This window comes from Boleophthalmus pectinirostris, unplaced genomic scaffold (genome assembly GCF_026225935.1).
Source record: "Boleophthalmus pectinirostris isolate CB_2022bp ecotype Guang Dong unplaced genomic scaffold, ASM2622593v1 HiC_scaffold_22, whole genome shotgun sequence".
NCBI lineage: Eukaryota > Metazoa > Chordata > Actinopteri > Gobiiformes > Gobiidae > Boleophthalmus > Boleophthalmus pectinirostris.
Window position 1 is genome coordinate 9,935,892 of NW_026571190.1, and position 25,522 is coordinate 9,961,413.

General features: G+C 38.9%; 1 protein-coding gene across 2 annotated transcripts; it reads left to right on the forward strand.

The window, feature by feature from the left end:
- On the forward strand, positions 1 to 24,204 carry tll1 (tolloid-like 1). Of its 2 annotated transcripts, none has more exons than XM_055158160.1 (21): positions 1 to 175; positions 8,529 to 8,639; positions 9,228 to 9,320; positions 9,707 to 9,853; positions 9,937 to 10,054; positions 11,020 to 11,198; positions 11,424 to 11,529; positions 11,891 to 12,015; positions 12,695 to 12,810; positions 12,893 to 12,995; positions 13,324 to 13,440; positions 13,521 to 13,666; positions 14,721 to 14,916; positions 14,996 to 15,121; positions 15,405 to 15,565; positions 16,133 to 16,313; positions 20,202 to 20,327; positions 21,213 to 21,340; positions 22,735 to 22,948; positions 23,244 to 23,494; positions 23,927 to 24,204. In XM_055158160.1, the coding sequence occupies exons 1-21, from the start codon at positions 1 to 3 to the stop codon at positions 24,059 to 24,061; spliced, it is 3,054 nt and encodes a 1,017-aa protein (XP_055014135.1). In that variant the 3' UTR covers positions 24,062 to 24,204. The 2 variants fall into 2 exon arrangements, with proteins under 2 accessions (XP_055014135.1, XP_020788612.1); XM_020932953.2 differs by having other exon boundaries at positions 9,228 to 9,314; positions 9,677 to 9,853.
- Positions 24,205 to 25,522: the final 1,318 nt, after the last annotated feature.

Sequence of the window (25,522 nt, forward strand, 5' to 3'; positions counted from 1 at the left end):
ATGGACCGCGTGCTTCTGGCACAGGCAAAGATGCGCTGGATCACGCTATTTGCCGGCTTGACTTTCTGGGGCAAAATATCTTTTACTCACAGTTTTGACTACGGTGAAACAGACTATGACTATTATGAAGAAGATAAAACGGATGCCATTGACTATAAAGACCCATGCAAAGCTGGTGAGTAATTTTATTTATGCGATGTTGCATATGATGATGTTGCTGTACATGACAGTCTGATGTAGGCTGCACGTGTCTCTGAATGGAAGATGTCCAGATGTCCATTTCCACCGATCAGTTAAATCTGCGTCTTGCCATGATCCTGCAATGGATGCCACGTGCAGCCCGCGGTAGCTGAATCCCCGTAAAATGATGGCACAGACACGCGCATTCATAAGTGCACAAAATGTGGTCTGATGCCTGGGAGCTGCGGTTTTGTGTGTTTGCGCATGCTCCTGGATGATGTTAAATCAACCATCAAAGAAGATGACTGTAAACCAACAAAACATACCAAAGCGCGCTCCCCAAAAGACATGTCCTATAATACGATGGATGTCATAATTCATACAGTTCAGAACTTAAGCCTTTTTAGTCATGCACGCACGTGCACACGTGAGGAAGAATATAATTGACTACAAAGTTCAGCACTGACAACTTTAAATGTCCATGCAAGACGCTATTCCATAATGTCATAATGTATACGGCACACTGAAGCAGAGAGGCACAATGAAAACTTTTCGTTCACGTCTATAAAAGCATCAGTAAAACCATTAAATTGTATTTTATTGATTTAGTTCTAGTAAAATAAGGAACTAAGTTACATAAGCAGTTACATATTTTGTCATTCTTTGTTGTTGCAAATATTAGTTTATCCTTTTAAGAATGTTGGGTGAGATACTGTATCTGTAGTAACAGATTGATGTGTGACCCCCCCTCCCCATTACATTGTGTTTAATGCTGTCGTATGTTGTGGTGATGACAAATTAAGTGAAGTAGTGTTCCCTGAAACAGCGAGGTGTGCTGGCGTAGCTGATAGACATGCATTCCTTACATAGCGCATACACAAACCTGGCACAGCCTGGATACACTGCCCTCCTGTCACTGTGGCCTGACTTCACTGGACCTTTATGTGTCAGTATGTTTGATCTGTCACAAACACACGTTCAGTCAACAGTACATATTTTTATTTCCTGAAGAGATGAGTGTACATAAGGATTATTTTTAAAGCTACATCACCACAAACCAGGGTCATGGCTTAGTTATTAAATTTAGAGATTTTTTATATTTAAAGTAAAGTCAGCGCTCCTTGTTAGGTATGTATGGAAATAGATAAGCTGCTCTTAACATTTATATTGAGTGGTCACATTTTGAATTAGTGAATGATAAAAAGTTTAGTCAATGATAAAAAAACAAAGCTCTGACCAGGGCATCCCGTCAACTTTACCTGTAATTTGGTGTTTGTCTGAGAGGCGGATGACCTCGGCTATCATAAGTCTACTATAGGGCAGTTTTGGCTGCAGAAGTATCTTACCTTTCAAACTGTGCAATCCGATTTGTCTATTTCAGAGATGTGGGTGAAATGAAGGAGCTCCTTGGTCACCTACATCATTTACAACAAAATCAAATTTTGATATGAATGGACCATGTGAATCACACCCATCAGAACTAAGGAAAATAGGCCTGGTGACCAGATTCACATCTTTGAAAAGTATCGGAGAAGTGTGTATACTTGATCCCAGGCAACTGATTTACTGTAGCATTTTGAAAAAAATACTAACTTTTGCAGTTGGAAGTGTGGAAAGAGTGAGCAGATATGTGTGTATTGATATTGTTAATGTGACAGAGAAGGAGATGCATACAGTATACAGAGACTATTATGGCATCCTAAACAATCAGTATGCATAGTCTATATTTTATTCAGTGATAACCTTTTGGCTATGTGTGGATTTAATGTAATATCACCATGTAAGAGTGACTTGTCTTCTCTCTAAGAAGTGGAAGTGCAGCTCATTCCAGGCCTGACCCGGTGGCATGGCTCTGAGTGGTTGGTATTCCGTCTCCTGTTTTTGCTGGGAAAACTTAAGGGGAATATTTGGCTGTCTGCTTATCTCCCCCTAGTCCCGCGCTGGTAGACAGGAGAACACACACTTCCAGGCCTTTGTGAAATGATTTCCCTATGCGGACACACACGCTCACATGGCCACACAGTTACTACACAGTGACTACACACTCCTGCAGAGCTCTCTCATTCACCAGGGCTTATCTCTTCCTGGTTGTCTGCATCCTGCTGCTCAGCTGGAGATGACACACACACACCCTCTCCACACTCACTCAGAGTCATTCATGCTTCCTCCAAAATCACAGTTCACATCACATCTCACACACAGAGTGAAATCTAAACAAACTATGTGTCCGCAGCACAGCAGGTCAATCCTCAGGAGTGACCCTGTCCTGCTGCCTCTTCACTCACTCACTCTCACTCACAACTACTGCCAAAAGTCATTAAGTATCATGTGTACCTTGTGCAAGTGGATTGAAGCAGCTACTGAATACAGGTGTGCATAAATACACCTGCACCTGTTTCCATGGAGGTGAGCAGGTGGTGGTCCATCCACTATAAAGTTACATAGTGCACATTTAAACAGGAAGCATGTTCATTGTACAAGTACAAATATAAAACTCGGGTATAACGTGAATGTGTTAGATTTTTTAATAGTAGTATTAAAATGAATGAACCACTGAGCTGAGCGGCCCTTCCCCCATACTTAAGTCGGAAGGAAACTAGAGCAGTATGTGTGAGTGTTTGACACCATAGATGAGTTGTATTGTAGGACTCCCGGTTCTTCTCGTATATATTAAACAGGATTTTCCCGAGTAGAGTGCTGCTGCCACAGTGCTTCCGAAGCTTTCTGTAGGATTCCCTCCTCAGCATAAACTCCAGGCTTGCTCTAAGTGGACTGTTTGTTTTGGAGCGTCATTATTCCGGAGCAGGAGAAGCCATGAGTCAGCAGTGCGGACATTGTGCCCACCTGCCACACTCTGCTGCTCAATTATTCATTTCACCTTTTGTGCCACATTGTCTGTAGCTGAACAAGAGGCCCTGTTTTCTCTCTGTACTCTAATATAAATGTTGCACCTTGTCTAATCCAGTCTAGGGCTGACAAATTGAAGCAAGCAATGAACTTTTGACATTTGTGGAAAATATTTACAAAATGTAGTTATGTGATGTAGACTTCTCCAATAATCTATATTGGCACTGATTTTTTTGTCCATAAAGATTGTCATTGAATTTGCAGTTTGTTTTCAAATCAGAAATCAGTTCACTGTGCACATTTGAAATTCATCCAGTAGTGTTAATATTTGGGAGAAGGCTAAAATATGAAATATGTCAGTAGAGATCTAAACCACAGGGTCAGCAGGTTTTATGCATAATAAGACCCCATACCATAATAATTAGATATTGTATTGGTAAGCAGTAAAATATGCATCACTTTTTAAAGTTTGCAATTTGTGTCTCCCCAATCACTAAGAACCCTGCTAACACTGTGCGGCCATGCACCTTTTTTTTTTTTTTTTTTTTTTACTAGCAAGGGTTCAAATGGATCAAGCTGCTTGTACTATGATTACTTTAGAGCAAATCCTCATAGGGTAGAGATAAGCTGTTTTTAATATTACAGTCACATTCACAGCATAACATTACAGTCACATTCACAATAAAAGCTCAAAAAGTGTGCTCTTTTAATCATAAAACCAGCACAACTATGAGCTGCTTATAGAGTTGATTCTGTTTTAGGCCTGTCACAATAACATATTTTGAAGTGTGATTGTTGTTGCATTGTATTGTTGCATAAAAATATCATGATAAATTATAATACTGAAACTACTCTTATCTTTACCAGTGTCACAATAACCCGGCAAATCAATTTCATCATTAATATCATTATCATATTATTGATTTATGTTCTCTCCTTGTCACTTAAACTGTTGTTGTTCCAAAAGATCTTAAGCTAGCTAAAGTAACGCCAGTGTTCAAATCTGGTGACTCTCACTTATTCAATAACTACCAGCCTATTTCTTTTCTACCCATGTTTTCTAAAGTACTGGAAAATTAGTTTATGCAAGAATATCTAAATATTTTTCAGAAAGTTATATTCTTTATAACCATCAGTATGGCTTTATAGAAAACATGTCTACAGAAATGACTGTCTCACAATTTATTGATAAAATAATTTGACAGTGACACTTCGTCAATTGTGAAATTCTTTTTACTAAAAAAAAAAGAATTTAAGATCTTGTTTTAAAATGGTTGAAACATTTTTTTGGAGCAGCAAGAAAAGTTCGTTTATATAAATAACCAAAGCTATAGGACCTATATATATGTGTGTGTGGGTGTGTGTATGTATGTATGTATATATATATATATATATATATATATATATATATATATATATATATATATATATATATATATATATATATATATATATACAGTTTTATTTTATTTTATTATATTTTCATTCAATTATTGTTAATTTTAAATTAATTGTAAAAAGATATTGTTCCTAAGACTTATCAAATCATCTCTCTAAACATACAAAAAAATAATTTTATGATTTTCAGTACATTTAAAATGTGACACATCTGTTGATGGTATCATAGTTAGCCAATAGTTCAAACTAAGTTTTTAGAAGTGATTGTTGATCAAAAACTAACTAACCTGGAAATATCATACCCAGCATGTTTGTGCATGATGACATACAGTTGAATCTATCCTTATGTCATGTATTGTAACATGGTTTGGGGTACTACATGTAAGATATATGTTTTACCTAGCTCTTTTGACATCCTTTTTATGTACACTTCAGATGTTCACACCTATACTATGAGACACTACAAAGACCTTTAACTTTATCTAAACAATTAAAATAAACATTGATATCCACTGTTATTTAATAGTTGAAATACTGAAAGACAGCTTACTTGTTCATGACTGTTGTGCTAAAATCATCATGTTTATATCATGTTTTGTTTCTACCTGTTTGAAATGTTGTTTTTACTATATGTGCAAATAAAATCTAAATCTAAAAACATGAGTTGCAAAAAATAAATGACAAAACTTATTGACTTATTTAGGATCTGTAATCAGTCAAAGTCTTATGATACCTTTTACAGCACTTTGGCACTACAAAAACTCAATTCATATTGGGCCCTCCAAAATATTGTTCCAGCTTTCATATATTGAGCCTTAAGTGTATAATAGTAATTTTTGTGAAAGGTCTCCTATGCTGAGTGTGGAGATGACCAGGTCTTGAAACATTTCTTGTAATTCTGTACTGTCTGTATCTGAATGTGTGCTGCTGCAGTGGCCTGTGAAGGTGAACAGTATGGCTCCGGTCAGCAGGCTGTAGTTCTCCTGGGATGTCCTGGGGTTTGGGGATCAATAGCTTCTCTCCCGAACTCCATTCTCGGGCCTCACACACCGGCTTGATTTTGGCCTATTAATGGTGCTATGGATTCACACAGGCTCTCGGCAATCAATGGCCACACAACTATGCTCTTTTGTTCAGTTTCTCTTCGCTTTTAATCTGTGCTTCTGGACTTGCTGTAAATACATGTCCATTATTGAAAAAGACTTCTGCATTTATTTCACTAGTTTAGACTGAAGAAATGCATGTTTGATGCAGTTTGTTTGCGTTGATCTAAAAGATATTGCATGGCCAAGTTAGCAAATGCAAAAACATTTGCTTTTGATACTAAGCTATACCAATTTTGATACAAAAATATTAATAATAATAAAATATATTTATTCTAGGAATGCTCTCCCCGACCACCTGAGAGCCCCACAATCTATTTCTGTTTTTAAACAAAATCTTAAAACATACCTTTTTACTAAAGCCTTTTGTTAATTGTATTTTATTCTTGTTTTATCTTATAAATTCCTGCACTGGTTTTAGCTTGATCCACTGTTTCTGATGCACCTTTTTACTCATTGTTTTTACCTGTAGCACTTTGAGATTATTTTATGTAAAGTGCAATATAAATAAATGTATTATTATTATTATTATTATTATTATTACAATGGAATGTATTTTCGATAATAGTATTTTCTTTAATAGGACCATGTGGTCTGTTTGATGATTTTTCTCAGTATTCATTAGGGACAGGACAAGTTCATTTTCACTTTTGGCAGAAACAAGATCTTTTTCCAAATGTGTTTATTCTTGCCTTGAAAGCATTGGATAGTCTGTAGCTCAATACGGAAGAGCATTGTATTAATGAAAAAAATAATCTTTATAGTCATCTTCTTGAAGTATAGCCTGTATAGTTATATTAGCTTGTAATTATGAGAAAAAAGTTATAATTACAAGATGATATAACTAACTATACAGGCTATTTTTCAAGAAGATGGTTATAACATGAGCTTGTCAACTCTGCAAAGTCACCTGTGGGATGCACTCACACCTGCACAACTGTTTTGGACTTTGGCAAGGTTGGAGGAGCTGGGACAAAAAACTGCACAGTTGTCATGTATGCACACATGCACAACTTTAGTGTCAGATGTACTGATTACTCATAAGAGGAAAACACATGGCAGATCTGTGCTTGTCTTGAATAAAGACTGTGGACAGAATCAAAAGTTTGTCAGCCTCTCTCCTGTTGCCCTTGCTCCACTCTACCATTTAAGCAAAGCCTGACAGAGGAAAGTGTCACAGCGGGACTCATTTTTGCCTCACCATGTCAGAGACACTTCATGCCGCTGGGCTTATTTTGCTAAAGTGTTAGTGCTTCAGTGTGACATGTAAACAAACGCCTGTGTGATGACGTGATGTCTCCGGCTCGTGGCTCAGTTGTGCAGGTGGGAGTGTGGACCATATGCTCTGCAGTTGTGCTTGAGCATAGCACGGTTCAAGTCAAGTGTGCATGCGCCCCTAAAATGCAACATGTGACACCTTACTGGGATGATCACCCCAGAGGAGGTTGAGCTGAGGTCAGGCTTCTATCTCAGGAGACCAAATTTCTTATCGCTTCTAGACATTTATGACAAACTAAAGCCGTATGGAATATCATTGGTGCAATGAATGGATTCTCTTGCATGGAAGCCGATGAGGCCCCCCTATACGTTTGTGCAGCAAGCTGCTTAACTGATGAAGTTATATTGTCTTGTAATTGCGAGAAAAGTGTCTTATAATTACAAGAGTTTTCCTGTAATATTCTGTAATTACAAAAAGTATATAGTAATTATGAGACAAATATAAATTTTCTCCTGAAATACAGTGCTTCTCATTTTTTGTCTTATGTTAAATGTGTCTTGACCCACCCTTAGTATCAATATTTGTTCAAGTGTGGTTTTGGAATTGATTAGTGTCTTGGTTAACATTGCTCATGCTAGACTGATATGTGTAGCACTGTGAATTGTGTTCTTCTCATTTATCAAACTGCAGTGGCTGTTGCTGAAAGCGATCAGGGAAAGACAGAATGTTGACAAATATTTGAATCCATAGTAGTCCATATTTTTGCTAAAATAGACTAATGTATGTCAGCCGGTGTCGTTTGTTTTGGTTTACTTAGGCACTTTACACAAACCTCAATGCTCCTCTATTATAGGTCCACCCACTGCTGGATGAATTTGAACCTTACAGCAGGAGTATCCCAAGATGGATTCTTGGAAATCTGTGAACTTTTTTGTACAATCGTATGTAATTTTCTCCATTGTATTTTAGGGGGGAGTTTTCACAATGCATGTCCAGAGTATTAAGCAAGTATTGGTGTAGTATACTTGTGGTAAATATTAATGCCTTACGCTTTTAATGCCTATTGTAGGCTTGTCAAAGCCCCTTAAAGCACTACACTGTAGTCATTATTCATTTCATACTCGATGTCGGTGATGGTAAGGTACTACTGTAGCTTCAGCTGCCCTGGTACTTTTTGCCATCTATCTTAATTTGTAAATCAGGTTGTATAGGTTTCTCCACATCCTAAACAATAGCACAGATTTAAAGACAATGCCCCCACCACCTCCTGTTTCCTCTGGTGGCCCGTCTGATTAGCTGAATGACAAGTCGAGCCCATGCCATTGTAAAGTACTAGTGTCTTTAATCCCTGTGGAGGGCCATAACTGGGCTCCATTAATCTGTGTGATGTTATCCTCCCACCATTGTTGGAGAGTGGAAATGAATTTGTCTGAACTAGAGTCACATTACTCACACAAACACAATGATTATGAGTATTCATGAAGTGACTGCCAGTGCCTGCAGTAACAGATTGTAGTTAAAATTATATTTTGGCAATCCAATGGAAACGGGCAAAACTGTGCATAAAAGTTTTATTTGTTAAGTTTAATTATTGCATACAAATCATCACAAATGCAATAATTTTAATCCTGAACATGTGAAAGAATCGTGGCCACTGTATTGTTCCACCATCCATGTGATTCAAACTTAATGTGAAATCAGATATGGTTTCAGTGGTTTATTATGACCCAAATTTCTTCCATAACTAAGCCCTGATATTGTTCTTGTGTTTTATGCTTAAGCTGTGTTCTGGGGGGACATTGCTCTGGATGAAGAGGACCTTCGGATGTTCCAAGTGGACCGGACAGTTGACCTTACCCATCACGCACACACACACACAGGGCATACAACAGGTGAGTGATGGAAAGACTACACTAAATCTGTAAACCGACTTAAGCAGAAGAACAGTTGCATGTTTGAAAATATACTCAACTACATTTACAAGTTGCTGTCAATATGCACTTGCAGACACTGCACCTGATTACTATAAAACACAGTAAGAATCATGAAATATGAAATACAGAACTAGTTTGTTTTAAACAGATTACAGTTAATATTTCCCAGCTCTCACATACACTTTGGAAGAATTCAGTTACTAATTATAAAGACAATTGCTGGGGGTCCCACAGCTCTAAGTAAAAGTACAAATTACCCATCTGGGTTAATACGACTACAACACAGCTATAATTATACTCAATTGTAAGTACAAGTACAAATTTTAAAAATCAATTCAAATAAACACAATTATCAGAAAAATGTATTTAATAAAATTAACGTAGCCGACGTCCCTTTCACTTCTTTGCTCTCTTACATACTAATTACCGAACAATCTCTCAAAATGGCAGTATTGTTTTAAAGGAAGTTAAGAGGAGCCTTCTGAGGATATCAACATTTATTGTGCTTTGTTTTGGCTCTGATTCTTGGCTCTCCTGTTTCGTCAGGTGGCCGGGGGGAACAGGAACATGAAATCTCTAAGAAAAAAGGAGCATTATATCTACTGCTGGAGAAATTAAGGAAACTTGGCTTTGGTAAGTGTTAAGGATACAAATAAGAGTCCACATGAAATAACAACATTCTAAAATATTTTCAAATTGTGATAGAATGGAGGTGAAGAGTTTCCTCCCTGCTTTTCTGGATGGAGGTGGAATTGCTTTGCTTGGAGCGTTCCACAGTATAGCATTTAAAAAAAAACTTTTTTTAGTATTCAAAACACTTTTATTTGTAAGAAATACAAGATAGAATTTCATAAAATTGATTCATGTTCATAACATGATTGAAACGTTACACAGGGTTAACCATTAACTTTTTGTTTTGACATAGTTCATTATTTGTTAGTAAATCTGTCCCATAAACAAAAAGATTTTGTATCATTTTTCATACTATTTCACAGATGATCCTGTAAAAAACAACAATACTAAAGCATATCCCAGTACAAAGAGTCCCAGTGTGAAAGCTGTGAGGACAGGCACTGTGATGAAGAGTCGCTTTCCTCGGGCAGCCACCTCCAGAGCAGAGAGGATATGGCCTGGAGGAGTCATCCCATACGTCATAGGAGGAAACTTCACTGGTAAGCAACTCCTCTACACCTATGACAGAGCAGTGTGCATCCTGGAGTCAGTGTCTGTAATGCAGATGTGTGTGTGTGTCCAGGTAGTCAGAGGGCCATGTTCAAACAGGCCATGAGACACTGGGAGAAGCAGACCTGTGTGACTTTTATAGAAAAGACTGATGAGGAGAGCTACATCGTGTTCACGTACAGGCCCTGTGGGTGAGTCCTACACATCATATACCCAGTGTACTCTGGACAGACACTGTGAGTGTGTGAGTCTGTGTGTGCGTGTGTGTGTGTGTGTGTGTGTGTGCGTGTGTGCGTGTGTGCGTGTGTGTGTGTGCATGCATGCGTGCGTGTGTGTCAGTGTGTGTGCCTAGAGTGCAGGAGTGACCTTGTCAGTGAGAGACGATACGGTCACTCAACAATGGCTCCACTTTCCTTCCTGTCCTGCTCCTGTTTCCCCATCCCACCAATCACAGCTTTGTCCAACTGTTTGTATGTTGGTGTGTTTGACTCACATGCAGCACTAGTGCATTGTTCTATGGACTGCAGGGTCATAGTGTGTTTTTACAGTGATCGTGCTGCACGCATGTTTTAGACTGGCACTCAAACCAAATAAGCTGAAGGGGTTGCACACAGTACAACACAAGAATGTATTGGGAATGTTACGCACATTTTCTGTTACCCATATACTGAAGAATTATGTGATAAGTGTCAATATTTTTTTTTGTAGTAGTCGCGGTGCAAATGTGCTGCATAAAAGAGTTCTACTCCAGTGACTCGTACAATCAGCTCACTGGATATCTTTAATCAGATTTGTTGGCCTGGCACGGATGTCTCTGTAAACCACAAAAAGAGACTGTGTGTGTGTGTGTGTGTGTGTGTGTGTGTGTGCGTGCGTGCGTGTGTGTGCGTGTGTGTGGGGGTGTGTGTGCCTGTGTCTGTGTGTTCCTATGTGCAGCAGTGTGTGAATTCTCACAGCAGTTGGCACTTTTATTTTTGCTAATAACTCCTGATATTTTTCCTCTGATAGCCATAGCACAGCAGAGGAAATCCTGAAAATGTTTGGCTTGTGTGTGTATGTTGGTTCAAACATTGTTTTGGCTGTGTTCTTTTGGTCGATTGCACTTAAGTATCTAATGTTATCTATCAACTTTCAACTTCCCCCCAATTCTCATTAGGTGTTGTTCCTATGTGGGTCGTCGTGGCAATGGGCCCCAGGCCATCTCCATTGGGAAGAACTGTGACAAGTTCGGCATTGTGGTGCATGAACTGGGCCACGTCATTGGCTTCTGGCACGAGCACACGCGGCCGGACCGGGATGACCATGTGACCATCATCCGAGACAATATCCAACCAGGTGACAGCTCTGTTACAGTCACATCCAAATGAACAGTCTAACAATTCAGAACAATATATTTGCACAGTTCATTTATTCATAAATTTCATAAATGCTTTCAGTGTTATCTAAAATGAATATTATTTACTTTGCTGGTATCCATATAGCTCAGTGGAGTATGAGTGTGATGTATTAGAGTGAATCAGTTTGTGGACAAACGTGTTTATGGACACAACATCTTTGTAGGTCAAGAGTACAACTTCCTGAAGATGGAGCCGGGGGAGGTCAACTCTCTTGGAGAGCCATATGATTTTGATAGCATCATGCACTATGCCAGAAACACTTTCTCACGGTGAGTTTTACCATAAAACATGGCCATTACAAACTGTCATTCATCCACAGCACTGCAGTGTTTGTCACTGCTCAACTGTCCACTGTGTGAACCCCAAATGAAAATGGAAATTTACAACTTATTAAATGTTTTGTATATATTTAAATAAGATTATGTGGCCTCTTGGGGTTGGTAAAAATATTCCTCTTTTTAGCTTGAACTATTCTGACTATTTCAACTATTTAGTATGTAGCATACTTTTGAAATTAGTCAGCTTGTGTCTCAGGAGACTTCATTGTGTTGTTAGAAAACATGGATGTCATGGAAGTACTTTGTTTTTAGTGTAACAGATGTTTCTTTTAATTGTTTTTTCCACATAAAGGGGCATGTTCCTGGATACCATCCTCCCCTCCAGAGACGAGAATGGAGTGCGTCCTGCGATAGGCCAGAGGACGAGGCTCAGTAAAGGAGACATAGCACAGGCAAGAAAGCTGTATAGATGTCCAGGTACTAACGTGTTTACTATCTGACTACTGCCACCAGACTGTGACCGACCAAGACCAAGACTGTGTGTGTGTTCTTCTTACACAGAGCAAATGTAATCCTAAAGCAATAATTTAAGACAAATAAAAAGCACATTTAAGTATTTTTGTATCTGGAAATGGATGCAAGTCCTACTTGTCCTATATGCTCTCATATGAGTAGTATGGTCTCACATTGATACAGCCCCAGGGTTGATGATAGGATAGGATGTTTGGTTGGCATAAATCAGTGTCGGAGTGGATGAGAGCTATATCTTGGCATTATTTGAAACATAAAAAAATAATGGCATTCGTGAGTAAAAACTTAATAATGTTACATTTACAGTTTTAATTCTATTCATAGACTGTATATATAAATGGACAGAGATAATGCTAACCACCTCATTCCAAATAGGAAGTTAGCATGTGGGCGCTTCTCTGTAACTTCTGCTGTGAGCCTTGTCATTTTGGTCTTAAATGTTTGTATTAACCTGCTCTACATGATCCCGCTGTGTTTATTTCATAATTTTGTCTGTTAAAAAAAAATCGTATTCCTAATATGGAGCCTGGTTCCAAATTGGCCCCTGTAACCACTAGCTGACATGATCATACTGAAGGATCAGGAGTGCTACAGAAGCATAACTTCATATGTGTCTGTCCCTCAGCCTGTGGAGAGACACTCCAGGACTCTACAGGGAACTTCACGTCCCCAGGTTACCCCAATGGATATCCCTCATACACCCACTGTGTGTGGAGAATATCGGTTACACCTGGAGAGAAGGTGAGACACACGTACATCACTCATGTACACAATAAGAGTCTGTGTACTGATAATGTCACTAAGCTCTGCTTGGCTTTTCCAGATTGTTCTAAACTTTACTACGATGGATCTGTACAAAAGCAGTCTCTGTTGGTATGACCACATAGAAGTCCATGATGGATATTGGAGGAAAGCTCCACTCCTTGGTAAGTAGGGCTTGGCGAAATGACAAAAAAAAAATCTTATTTTTTATAAAATCATTTTATATCAGGGAAAAAAAAACATATTTTTTCCATGATACTGATCAATCAATTTTATTTTGTCTTACTAAAAATGACTTCCAGCAAGGCCAACTTTTAAGGACTGGCTGTAGACGTCTTGATTAATAAGAACAGGGCGTATCTTGATTACAGAACAGAACTAGAACATAACACAACATAAGTATGTTTGAAGCTGGCTTCAACCTTCATTCTGTCAGCTGTAAAAAGTGCATTTTCAGCTTTTCCCCTAATTATCTGATTGTGTCTTCTGCAGGTAGATTTTGTGGCGATAATGTTCCTGACATTTTGATTTCCACCGACAGTCGAATGTGGATTGAGTTCCGCAGTAGTAGCAACTGGGTGGGGAAAGGCTTTGCTGCGGTTTATGAAGGTAACATTGCATATGGCATCTACTTTTTTTTTTCATTATGCTTGTTATTGTTATTTATTGTCACAACTGTCCTTTTTCAGCAATATGTGGTGGAGATATCACCAAAGATTCCGGACAAATCCAATCTCCGAATTATCCAGATGACTATCGACCTTCTAAAGAGTGCGTGTGGAGAATCAGCGTGTCGGAAGGATACCATGTTGGCCTTAACTTCCAGGCTTTTGAGGTGAGTCACTCCTAAGTTCTTATGTGCCCTGTGCAATGTGTGGGTCAGATTTCACGCTTCTGTAGCCACTAGGACCATAATAAAGGTGGTGTATGGATTGTGTGGATATAAACCAGCCATCTGGAAATCGGTCACGTTGATGTCGTCAGGCTATGAATATGTCAGTGTGAATGCTAAAAACACAGTAGCCAGTTAAACTTAACACGTGAAGGGTCAAAAGTTGGATTTTTATTGAAGCATCAGTCTCTTTTAAAGGGAAATTCCTCATGGCATATGCAACAGTCTGAGTGAATTGTACCATACTCAAAACTTCAAAACCCCTTTTTGCTCAAAAATCAAATATTTGTCTTGAATGAATGAAACTTTTTTGCTAATAATATTTTGATAGTAATAACTAGTGGTGGACTTTAAAGTTAAGTATATTTCATTTTTGTTCCATAGAGAAAATATATTACAAAAATAAAAATAGAAATCTGACCGCTGCACCTTTCCTTCAATTGAAGGGCCCTATATAAGTTTTTATGGGGAGAGTTGTTTCCATGGAGATTGTTATTGTTTTACCTGCAACATTCCACAAAATGGCATAAAATCTTTTTCCATGAAGATAAGAGGATGACCCAGCCAAACCACATATTTCAGTGTCAGTTAAATTGCTTGTAATGAATAAATGAAATTTAATAATATTAACATGAAACCACCCTCCACCAGGAAACTTACATCAAGCATTTCATCGCTCACCCAAGGGCCTGTTCATACAGGTGAATGGGTTCAATTGGCACAAGGGATGCTCGTCTCACACACCTCCGTGTCTCAAAAAGAATGTGTACACGCCTGTGCATATACATGTCATTCATGCTCTAAACAAATGGGATGGGCATAAAGCTTCAGGTTTCATGTTTGGGAATATCTTGGACCAACTGCCCCAAATTAAGGACAGTATAAGTGAAAAGCTGTTGATAGTCGTTGCTGTATGAGTACACTGCAATTAGTTGATTAATTGGCAAGTATTAAATTGAGTTTTTTATAATACCTTTTTATGTGCTGCTCTTCATAGATCGAAAGGCATGACAGTTGTGCATATGACTACTTGGAAGTTCGAGATGGCCCTTTAGAAACCAGCCCTCTGATTGGTCGATTCTGTGGCTATGACAAACCTGAGGATGTGCGCTCTACCTCACACACTTTGTGGATGAAGTTTGTTTCAGATGGGACTGTCAACAAAGCTGGTTTTGCAGCCAACTTTTTCAAAGGTTTTTCCTGTTGTTTAGTCTTTCATGCCAGTGGAAGGCTAAGTGTTTGTTGTTGACCATGGGCCTTGCTGTGTTTCAGAGGAGGACGAGTGTGCCAAGCCGGACAATGGAGGCTGTGAGCAGAGATGCGTCAACACTTTGGGCAGCTTTAAGTGTGCCTGTGACCCGGGCTTCGAGCTTGCCCCAGACAAGAAGAGCTGTGAGGGTGAGAGTGCATGTTTTTCTCTTTCTCCATTCTTTTGTTTGACAGCATGTTTCAATAGTAAATAACATAACATCCACACCATCTTAACAACAGGAAATAACATGGCACGGAACCATCTGTGCCTCTCTTCAAGTACAATAAACACAATCAAAGCATTTAATCATAATATGCAAGCATCTACTTAACTTGATGACACATAGAAACTGAACATTGTAAAAAAAAAACTATTGTAAAATTATTAAAACTATTGCACTTACATGACTTGCTGTATATTCTTGTTTAGCTGCTTGTGGTGGCCTCCTCTCAAAGTTGAATGGAACCATCAGTAGCCCCGGCTGGCCCAAAGAGTATCCACCTAACAAGAACTGTGTGTGGCAGGTGGTAGCCCCCACACAGTACCGCATCTCCATGCAGTTTGAGGCCTTTGAGCTGGAGGGGAATGAGGTGAGTCTTTCTCTTCATGTCAATACTAAGGGCATCATTTCCCATAGAGGGTAGGGGCCTTTGAATAACCTGAGCCTTTTTCATTCAATAATATCTGTACCGGTGTAAATAGATATTAGCACAATTTTTGATACTAAAGTAAAAGTAAGTTTAAAATTTGTTTAGGCCCAGCACAAACCAAAAGCAAGATCTACTATAGAGCAGGCTTTTAGGGTGCACACTGCACACTGAGCACACTGTAACTAAACCTGAACTACAACACGGCCTCCAAACCAAGTTTACATCAGAATTAGTTTTATTCATCATGGGGAAATTCTTCAAATTCTCATCGGGACTAAACTGGACTGGGCTCAGACCGGGACAAAACAGGTCAGCAGTGAACATGCCCTTAGAATGTTACAGTGTCCACATAAACCAAACCTATTAAGCTAACTACCACATCTAAACATAGACACACAGACAGATACTTCTGTCTAAGTCAAATGTCTCAGTGCAGTTTAACAGGACTAGTCAGATAGGACTTCCACACTTGACGGTTGTTTTCAGCATACCTATTTGTGACTCTAGGTGTGTAAATATGATTATGTGGAGGTGCGCAGCGGCCTGTCATCTGACTCTAAGCTTCATGGGAAATACTGCGGCACTGAGATCCCTGAGGTCATCACCTCTCAGTACAACAACATGAGGGTTGAGTTCAGATCGGACAACACCGTCTCCAAGAAAGGATTCAAGGCTCACTTCTTCTCAGGTGAGTTATGCTTCAGTTACTGTGTCACTGTGACTGTGTCTTATCCTGTGTTGAAATTAACTGTATAGTAGTCTAGATTTTATTTTATTTAAAATGAGATAAATCAGGGCTATTCTGTGGAACTACTGAAAAAAAATGCCATGTGTAAAGATATCTGAGCAGTGTTAAATTTGATAACTCATCCTGATTTTGTTTTAGTCAGTTGTGGTGCTCAGTACAGCATAGAAATAGAATTTTTCTAACAAATTGAATATAACATTTTTAGCAGAGGGATAGGACAAGTCCCCGCTCCAGTTTTGCCACCCAATATAACCAATTTAACACTGAATTTTACTGCTGAAGTGCAAAAATACACTTCAGGAAAATATCCAGCAATACTATACTACTTCATGGATGTGTAGGCGATGTACATGGACATTAGGTTTATATGTGATATCGTCGGGGCCACTGTGGTTGAAAAGGAATACTTTCAAATCATCTCACTGAGAGCTCTTATGCCATTGCCCTGTGTTAGTTTTAATATTCTGTGATTTGTTATTTAGTTATCACCTGCAAAAAATGTTACATTGACCAAAAAACACTTGACATTTGTATTAGTTTACTAAATGAAGACCGGTGTTATGTTCTTTCATTTGTGTCGCCACTCTGCTGTCTCCCTGCCCTCCAGTCTCTCCTTGCCCTCCTGCTCAAGATCCCCCTCTCCCTCTCTCCCTCAGACAGACCCGCTCAGTGTCACCATCGTATGTTTGTGTTTGAGTCGTGCCATCACTTTAACCGTAGCCGCACTTCCACTCACGGTCGCAAGGGCAGGCTGGCAACCTCGCCAAAGGTCGGAGGTAACACGACCTCAATAGCCATTTCTGATTGGCCCGCACTGCCTATGTGGGACAATGGAATGCATTGATCTGAATCGATTGCATGGATTATTGAGAAACGTGCTTTGTCCCTGAAGTGTGAATGCTATCCATGTAAAACACTGACTGACTGAGTATCAATAGGTATATCCCCGTTGGTGAGTACATAGCCTTCATAGTTTTGACTGTTGTTAACTCTTGTTTATTATGCTGTATTGTTGTCTATTAACAGTGCATACTCTGATTTAACATTTAGAAGGTATATTGTCTATAAAAATGCATGGGGACTAATACATAACCATCTAATACACAATAGACTAATTCTGCAGCTGGCTTGTCCTGACAAACTTAAATTAAAGAGAAATTATGGCTGGGCAATTTTGACAGAAAATGCATCACATTTTTTTCCTCATACTAATGGAATATTCAGTTTAATTTTATTTTGTCTTATGTAAAAAAAGCAAATATTTACTACAAACTGTCAATATTTCCTGAACATAATGAATACACAATTTTAATCAGTCATTTAATAACAAAAATAGTCACATTTCTTCCTTGAAAGTCTGAACTGTGCTCCAAACCACATGTTTTTACTGACTGAGCATTGGTTATGAACCCCTTGGTTAAAATGTCCCTAGCAAATCACTATTACAAATGACTGAATAATGAAAAATAGTAAATAAATAGATTGTTGTATTTAATTACATCCAAAAAGCTTTCCCTTGTTTTGTTGACATTGTGTGTTGTGGTGGCAGTGACAGTGGCATGGCTTAAGTCTCTTCCAGGCTTGGTTTAAGTGGCCCCGTGCCAGCAGCTTTGGGGAGGTCCCTGCAGCCTCCCACACTCCTGGTCCATGTGAGCACTCCTCAGTGTGCATGTGGACGGCTGTGTGAGGATAGCGCCCCAATCACCACTGTGTAGCATCACGCAAAGCCTCTTAGTGCTGCTGATAGAGCGAGACTGAGCCCACAATAGCACCGTAATACCACATCAGACACACACACACATTGAGCAATAACAAGACACAGAAGGTTCATTAAAGAACACATATTATGAATTTTGGTGGGAACTTAGCATTGAGCTATGACATACGTGGATCATTATTTTACATTTTGTACATGGTAAACCCTAATATCAATCTAAAAGCACTTTATAATATAAACAGATCTATAGACCACCTGTTCAAAAACTGCAGAGATGGGAGTCACCACCTCTCACATTTTTCCCTAACAAGCACAACGTTTTCAGCCATACTGGCTTGTCAAAGCCTGATCTCGTCACATCTCAGAAGCTAAGCAAGGCTGGACCTGGTTAGTACTTGAATGGGAGACCACTGGAAAAATCAGATGCCACGATGGGGTGCCAGTTGCAAAAACTGTTGTTGTGTCCTTCGGCAAGGCACTTCACCCACATTGCCTAGTGTGAAAGTGGTGTGTGCGTGATTGATGATAGTGGTCAGAGGGCCCGATGAAGCAGATTGACAGCTGCGTTTTCATCAGTCTGCCCCAGGGCAGCTGTGGCTGCAGTTGTAGCTTACCACCAGGTATGGAGTGAATGAATAATGCTCTGTAAAGTGTCTTTATGACATATGTCTGTGAAAAGCACAGAAAATTTACAGAATGGTAGGTAGGTGAAAACAGGAATATTCTGACCACTCAAATCTCAAATGCAGGACAATACTGGATTACTCAATCATGCATTAATAGACTGAAAATACAACTCTGAGTACTGTACACTAGTCATGAGGAAATACTGTTAAAACATGGTAAAAAAAAAAAAAAAAAAAGGGTTGTGGCTTTATAGGATTTACTATCGTTCACTTTGTCCAACCACACTGTTTCATATGTCACCGTCTATGTGATCATCTCTGAAAAATGCATGATGCATTTCAAGGGACTATCCAAAATAAATAAATCGATACTGATGCGGTTCCTCACCACACCAGCCACACCACACAGCTGCTCTCACAACAGTCATGTTCACCAGAGGTCACAGAAAGACCACTCATTTAGACCAGAGGCAGGGAAATGAGCAAGGAGATAGAAAACATCTCACCAAGCTTCACAATACACAACAAATACAAAACAATAAACCCTTTAAATGCCATGTCATTACAAAGTTCAAAAGTTTAGAATGGAGGCAACTGCATTCATAACAAAGTAGAAGATTAAGTGACAGTAAATCAAAATGTGTGATTTTAACTATTACTAACAAAAAATTAACAGCAATTTTGAATTTCCAGTGTACAAATATGAGTTATTTTTCTTCACCAAAGACTTCATTTGAGCTTATCAAATAATATAAAATACATTTACTGGTGTGTTTTAACTAGGATCTGGTTACTCACACGGTTATCATTTGATAAAACCTCCTTGATTTTTTTATAAAATTCTGTGGCTTATTGCAATTTCTCCATTTAAACTGTTCCACTTCATTTACCTACATTCAGGAATTTAGAATGTTTTTGTTTACAAACTAATTTAAAAAGGTATATGGGTCACAGTCTTAATCTCGAAATCACGGAGGAAAAACCTCCCCTTTCCCTTTAAAACAGTAACTGGCCAATATATTTCATAAGGGGTCATGTAGGTCTGTTAAGGGACACTATGTAACTTTTCTGGAGTTGTATGCCATCTGGTCTTCATACAGATGTATTTGCTTAGCCTAGAATGTTTCACGGTATAGCATTAAACATACCTATCAAACTTCCAATGCACTAAAAAAAATGTATACATTTGTGTGGCCTTGCCTCTCCACAAATCTGATCCATAACCCACCAGCTACGGGAATGATTAAGTTTAATGCCATACTGTGGGATATTTTATGCAAAGCAATAACATCTCCATGGAGACAAGCAGGAGTCAGATCCTCAACCTCAAATTTTTCTATCTTCTTTGTAGTGCAATCTCTTTTTAGTTCCTCTATTCTCTTTCTCTATGCCTTGTGTACAGTAGAACTGATCCAGTAGTGTCGCTGTACCTCCATCAAAGTTCACCTGAGTATTTCAGTATCCTGTGTATGTGTTTTTTTGCAGACAAAGATGAATGTAGCAAAGACAACGGAGGCTGTCAGCACGAGTGCATAAACACAGTGGGCTCGTACATGTGTCAGTGTCGCCATGGTTTTGTACTGCATGAGAACAAGCATGACTGTAAAGAAGGTAGGTCCCAGTCGCACCATGGGCACCACCACGAGCTCTACCAATGGGCACCACCACACACCCTCACATGCACCAGAGCAGCACCAAATCCCTACATGTAAACAAGTTATTGCTAAGCCTGTCAAAGTTTTGAAGAGCCATAAAAATAATCCTGAAAAAAATAATACTGATGATCATTTTAGCAGGATGGAAAAAGTTTGAGTTTTAGTTGTTGCGTTTTGGCTTTTCAGCAAAATTCAGTCCTGTGCACATATCTATGTGTGGACAAGACATACAGTTCTCATCCCACTAACCTTCTAATGTTATAGACATCAAAATTCTTGTCACAGTTCATACTGATTGTGTTTTCACATTTCTGTCCCTACCAACTTAATAAACACATGTTTGCCTACAAAGACTGAGCAGTATATGTTTATGTTATGTATCTGCATGAGTGTGAATAATATGAATGTTGTGAAGATGCACATGTATCATTGCTTTATACAGCTCCTTTATATATTTTCTTGTTCATTTTCTCCTGTACAAACTTATTCTGCATGTAAATAAACACTGTAATTCTTTTACTCATTCTCTTTACATGTTTATTTTCTTTTAACAGTCACGGTCTTTCATTTTTTATATGTTTGACCTCTCTGTGCTGCTGTACCATTCATCATATGTCCATATATCTATACAGGACTTGAGTTCATGAGTAGATGACACACAAAGTGCTAGTGCCGTGTGCGTGCATCCATGTGACTCATCCTGAACGCCAGTGTTTCTTTGAAAACCACTCTCCATCTCTTGATTCTCTCATTTCTCCGCTTCCTGTTCCCGTTGTATTTCCTTTCCTTTTGGACGGTTTCCTGTGCAGCCGTGATTCTGACTTCCTCTGTGTGTGTCCAGCGGAGTGTGAGCACCAGATCCACAGCCCCAGTGGCACCCTGAGCAGCCCCAACTGGCCCGACAAGTATCCCAGTCGCAAGGAGTGCACGTGGGACATCAGCGCCACTCCAGGCCACCGAGTCAAGATCGTAAGTGTCCAAAGTATATTGCTTTTGTGTGTCTGCACATGCCCCAGGCTAATGTCTCCTCTCCTGCTCCACTTTTCAAAGCCAATGTGAAGAGGCTGAGTGCATGTTTGAATGAGGCGCTCTGTAAGGGTGTGCTCATGCGTTAGCCAGGCCTTGGGGTCTAACCATCTGTGTCCTGGGTCTGACTGTGTGCAGCCTACATTAGATACACATGCATGCAATTAACATTAGGCTTTATGTGTCAACACATCTAAGGCACAACACATGGACTGGATCATAATAATTACTAGTTTGGTTATTGCGTTTGATGCTACAACCTCAAGGATGGGGTTTGCACTGAAGCGCAAGAAGAAGCAAAACCTTGTTTAGGATAGTTGTATTCAATATCAAGTTGGCATAGTTATCATTTGGTCTAATTAATCTAATGTCATCAAGTCAGGCACTGTCTGTGGGGTTACTACAACCCAGATTAAGTCTGATTCAATGGTGAATGTTTTACATACTTTATACAGAGTTTAAGAAAAACTAACTTTAAACATCCTCTAATTCAGTGCATGATATACAAACAGACCACTGATGCAGGACTGTAACCCATTAGGACTTGGCTGCTCTCACTTGACTTCACTTTAGACCACACGCTGAGGCTGAGTTCTCTTTGTATTAGCAGAATAGTTATCATCAGCTGTTTTTGGTATTGCAAACCCCTTGTAACTTCCTTATGTGCGCAGGAACAAACTAACAATCACCAACAAAGACGATTGATTTGAAATCTAACCTTGTGCATATTTGCAAACTTGATTTAATTAGTTCAGGTTAGATTTACAGATTATCAACAGGATGTGCTTAATGTACTGTGTCACTGTCACAAACTGAGAGCTGTAGTTTTCTGTGATGAGATAAACAGATGCATGAAACAGCATTTTAATTTAGTCACCAGCGAAAATATGAAAATGATTATCATCTTCTTCGTTTTTGAACTACAGAAGCAGTTAGTTTTAAACAGCGGTTGGCTGTGATTCAGTTTTATTCCCAACTTTCCTAGCGCATTCCCGGCATCCTAATTATTCACCACACTGAGTCTATAAGTGCATTTCACAATTTTCGAAAACCACAGAGATATCTTGCTGCCACTGCTAACAACAACCAGCATGCTAACAGTGTAGCAGCCTTCTTTCCTGATTCATGGAGAATAAAATGCAGTAGCACAGAACTGTTTCATTTTTAACCCAAGAGACACTTTATAATAGCTGTGCTTGCCATTACATTATCACATAAGAAACATCATCATGACTACTGTGACTATTCTGTTGCCACCAAAATGACATTGTCCCTTCTCAATAAAGTAAAATGGAACTTTCTGTTTGTAACCTCCTCACTTTGACGTGTGTTTGCAGATCTTCTCTGAATTTGAGATCGAGCAGCATCAGGAGTGTGCATACGACCACCTGGAAGCCTTTGATGGAGACAGTGACACAGCCACCATCCTGGGACGTCTATGCGGCAGTAAGACCCCTGAGCCTCTTGTTTCCACCGGCAACAAGATGTACCTGCGCTTCATTTCAGATGCTTCAGTGCAGAGGAAGGGCTTCCAGGCCACACACTCCACAGGTCTGTGCTTTTTTACACTGCAAAACTGTATCTCTATAAGTTCATTCAAATCACTTCAAAATATTTATAGTGATTTTTCTGTAATATTGACTAGTTTACATTTATTTTGTTTGTTAGTCTAGTTTTTTAGATTTTTTTATTAATTCGATTTTTTTTTTTCAAACTTTCAAACTGTTTTTTTTTTCAAATTTTTAGTTGACGATATAAGTAAATCTGCTACTCTAATTATCAGACTCCCTCTAGTGTTCATATCACCTTACTGCATTTTCTAAAACATTCTTCTCCTATCTTCCAGAGTGTGGAGGCCATCTCAGAGCGGATGTACGTCAGAAAAACCTGTATTCCCATTCTCAGTTTGGGGACAATAACTATCCGGGCCACACTGACTGTGAGTGGCTGCTGACCGCAGAGCAGGGCTACGGCATTGAGCTTACCTTCATCACATTTGAGGTAGAGGAGGAGGCAGACTGTGGCTATGACTACATCGAACTGTACAATGGCCTGGACAACAATGCGCACAGGCTGGGACGCTTCTGTGGTTCAGGGGTACGCTTTTCTGACTTCTTCTCATAATTATAAGGCTCCATCTGCATTTTGTGTTGCTCTGATATTATTTTAAAATGTTGACAATGTTGACTCGTATAATAAAAAATAAATGAGAGAATGGGTTTGTATAACTGCTTATGGCATGTCATTACCTGTCATACAGGTTTTACTTATAACCAACCCATTCTGATTGGATAACTGTCTTGAGAACCACAACTGTGTGATTATGAATACATAATTCCATTGTTATCACACTCTTATCAGATAGCAGGTAGCTGACCACCCTAACCCTACCCTAAGTATGGTTAAGTTACATAGTACACCTTTACAACACATTTTGAGTCAATTTCACACTCTAGTCATAGCTTTAAAAACCTTGGTTGGAGAGAATTATACATGTTACATAAGTTCTACTACTCCCTTTTGTTTTAGCCCAGAGAGGGAATCTACTCTCCCGGAAACACCATGCTGATCCGTTTCCATAGCGACGACACTATCAGCAAAAAGGGCTTTCACATGCGCTACTCCAGCACCAAGTTCCAGGAGAGCTTTCTGACCAGGAAATGAGATGTCCACTGTCCCTTTGGTTCAGGCTGTCCCGTGTCCTCCGAGCGTGTCCCCACCGCTCTATCTGCTGCTCCTCTGTCTTATGGAGAGTGCCATTCTAAGTGCAGGTGACTGGTTACTGCACTTTGAAGAAGGTTACAATATAGTCATTACAAAACAAGTGTACAGATGGTAAGTGGACTATCAGACTCGTAGCTGGAATTATGAGCTGCTCAATTACACTTACAAGAGAGCACATTTCAAGACTCTATGATAAACTTTGCAACAGGTGTGGTCATTCACAGACATGACAAGAACCACAATATAAATGCCTTTGACACCAGAACTGAAATGCTCATGTTAATGTCACACCATATTGTAATTGTGTTTACTGTTTGTACAAAAGTGTACTGAGAAAACATGCAGGGGAGTTGATCCTTAACAATATGAACATTGTACAAAACATTTGTCTTGTGATTGGGGATGCACTGATCCAAAATCAAATATCAGCAAATTGATAGAACTCAGCATTGTAGCTTAAACATGCTTTTTTGTAATAACATTATAATGTGCAATGCTAGTTTACAGACACATAATAACATTAAATGATTTTTACTGAAGAACGTCTTTTTCAAAGGTGGAATGCAAATTAACTAGTGAAAGACAAAGCATAACTAATATGAGAGTTCGTTTTTTTATTTATATAATATTTATGGATACTACAGAAACTTCATTATGTGGGAATTTGCCACAAACCGCTATCTTGTTGGTCACTTAAAATATTATTTTGCTACTTTTTCCATCTTATATTTATAATTTCAATAAATAATTTTGTTGTGTTATTTATATAATAAATTTCGTGAGCATTTTACTTTTATTGCCTGATCTTGCCTTATTATCAAAAAAACAGATTTCAGCTGCTGGTATTTGAAAACTGGATCAGTGCATGTCTCTTGTGAAGCCTTGTTTTTCATTGTGCATCCATTTTGTTGTGTCCTACCTGTAGCTCATTAGACTCAGTTTTTACATCTATGTGGATTTGGAAAGGGAATATTTTTTTATAGAGTATGAACACAAGGTGGGATTCCCTTGGTGCTAAAATACACTGAATGACAGCTGACTGAAGCACTGCTCCTGTGGAACTACTTTTGCCTTAGAACCAAATGGACACTTAAGGAGGTTGCTCCCATTGCACAGGTGTCTGTGTCAATACTGAGAAATGTGATATGTTTTATGATGCATGTGTGGCTGTTTATAACCAATTAAAAAAACACATACAACCTTCAGTACTAAGTGGTATACAAAGTGCACTGCTATACACTGCAAAAAAGTATTGTCTACATTTGCTAGAATTATTTTTAATTCAGGGGCGCAGCAACGGTCTCTTAAAGGACACATATTATGGATTATTTGTAGTGTTACTGGTCTATAAACATGCTCTTGAATGCCTTAGCTTTGACAATTCATGCTTTAGAAATTAAA

Excerpts from the sequence above, each read along its gene's own strand:
- tll1 (XM_020932953.2), top strand. The coding sequence starts at position 1 with ATGGACCGCGTGCTTCTGGCACAGGCAAAGATGCGCTGGATCACGCTA. Across the intron at positions 12,996-13,323 it reads GAGGAAAGCTCCACTCCTTG|GTAGATTTTGTGGCGATAAT; the intron begins GTAAGTAGGGCT and ends TGTCTTCTGCAG. Across the intron at positions 15,566-16,132 it reads TTGAGCTGGAGGGGAATGAG|GTGTGTAAATATGATTATGT; the intron begins GTGAGTCTTTCT and ends TTGTGACTCTAG.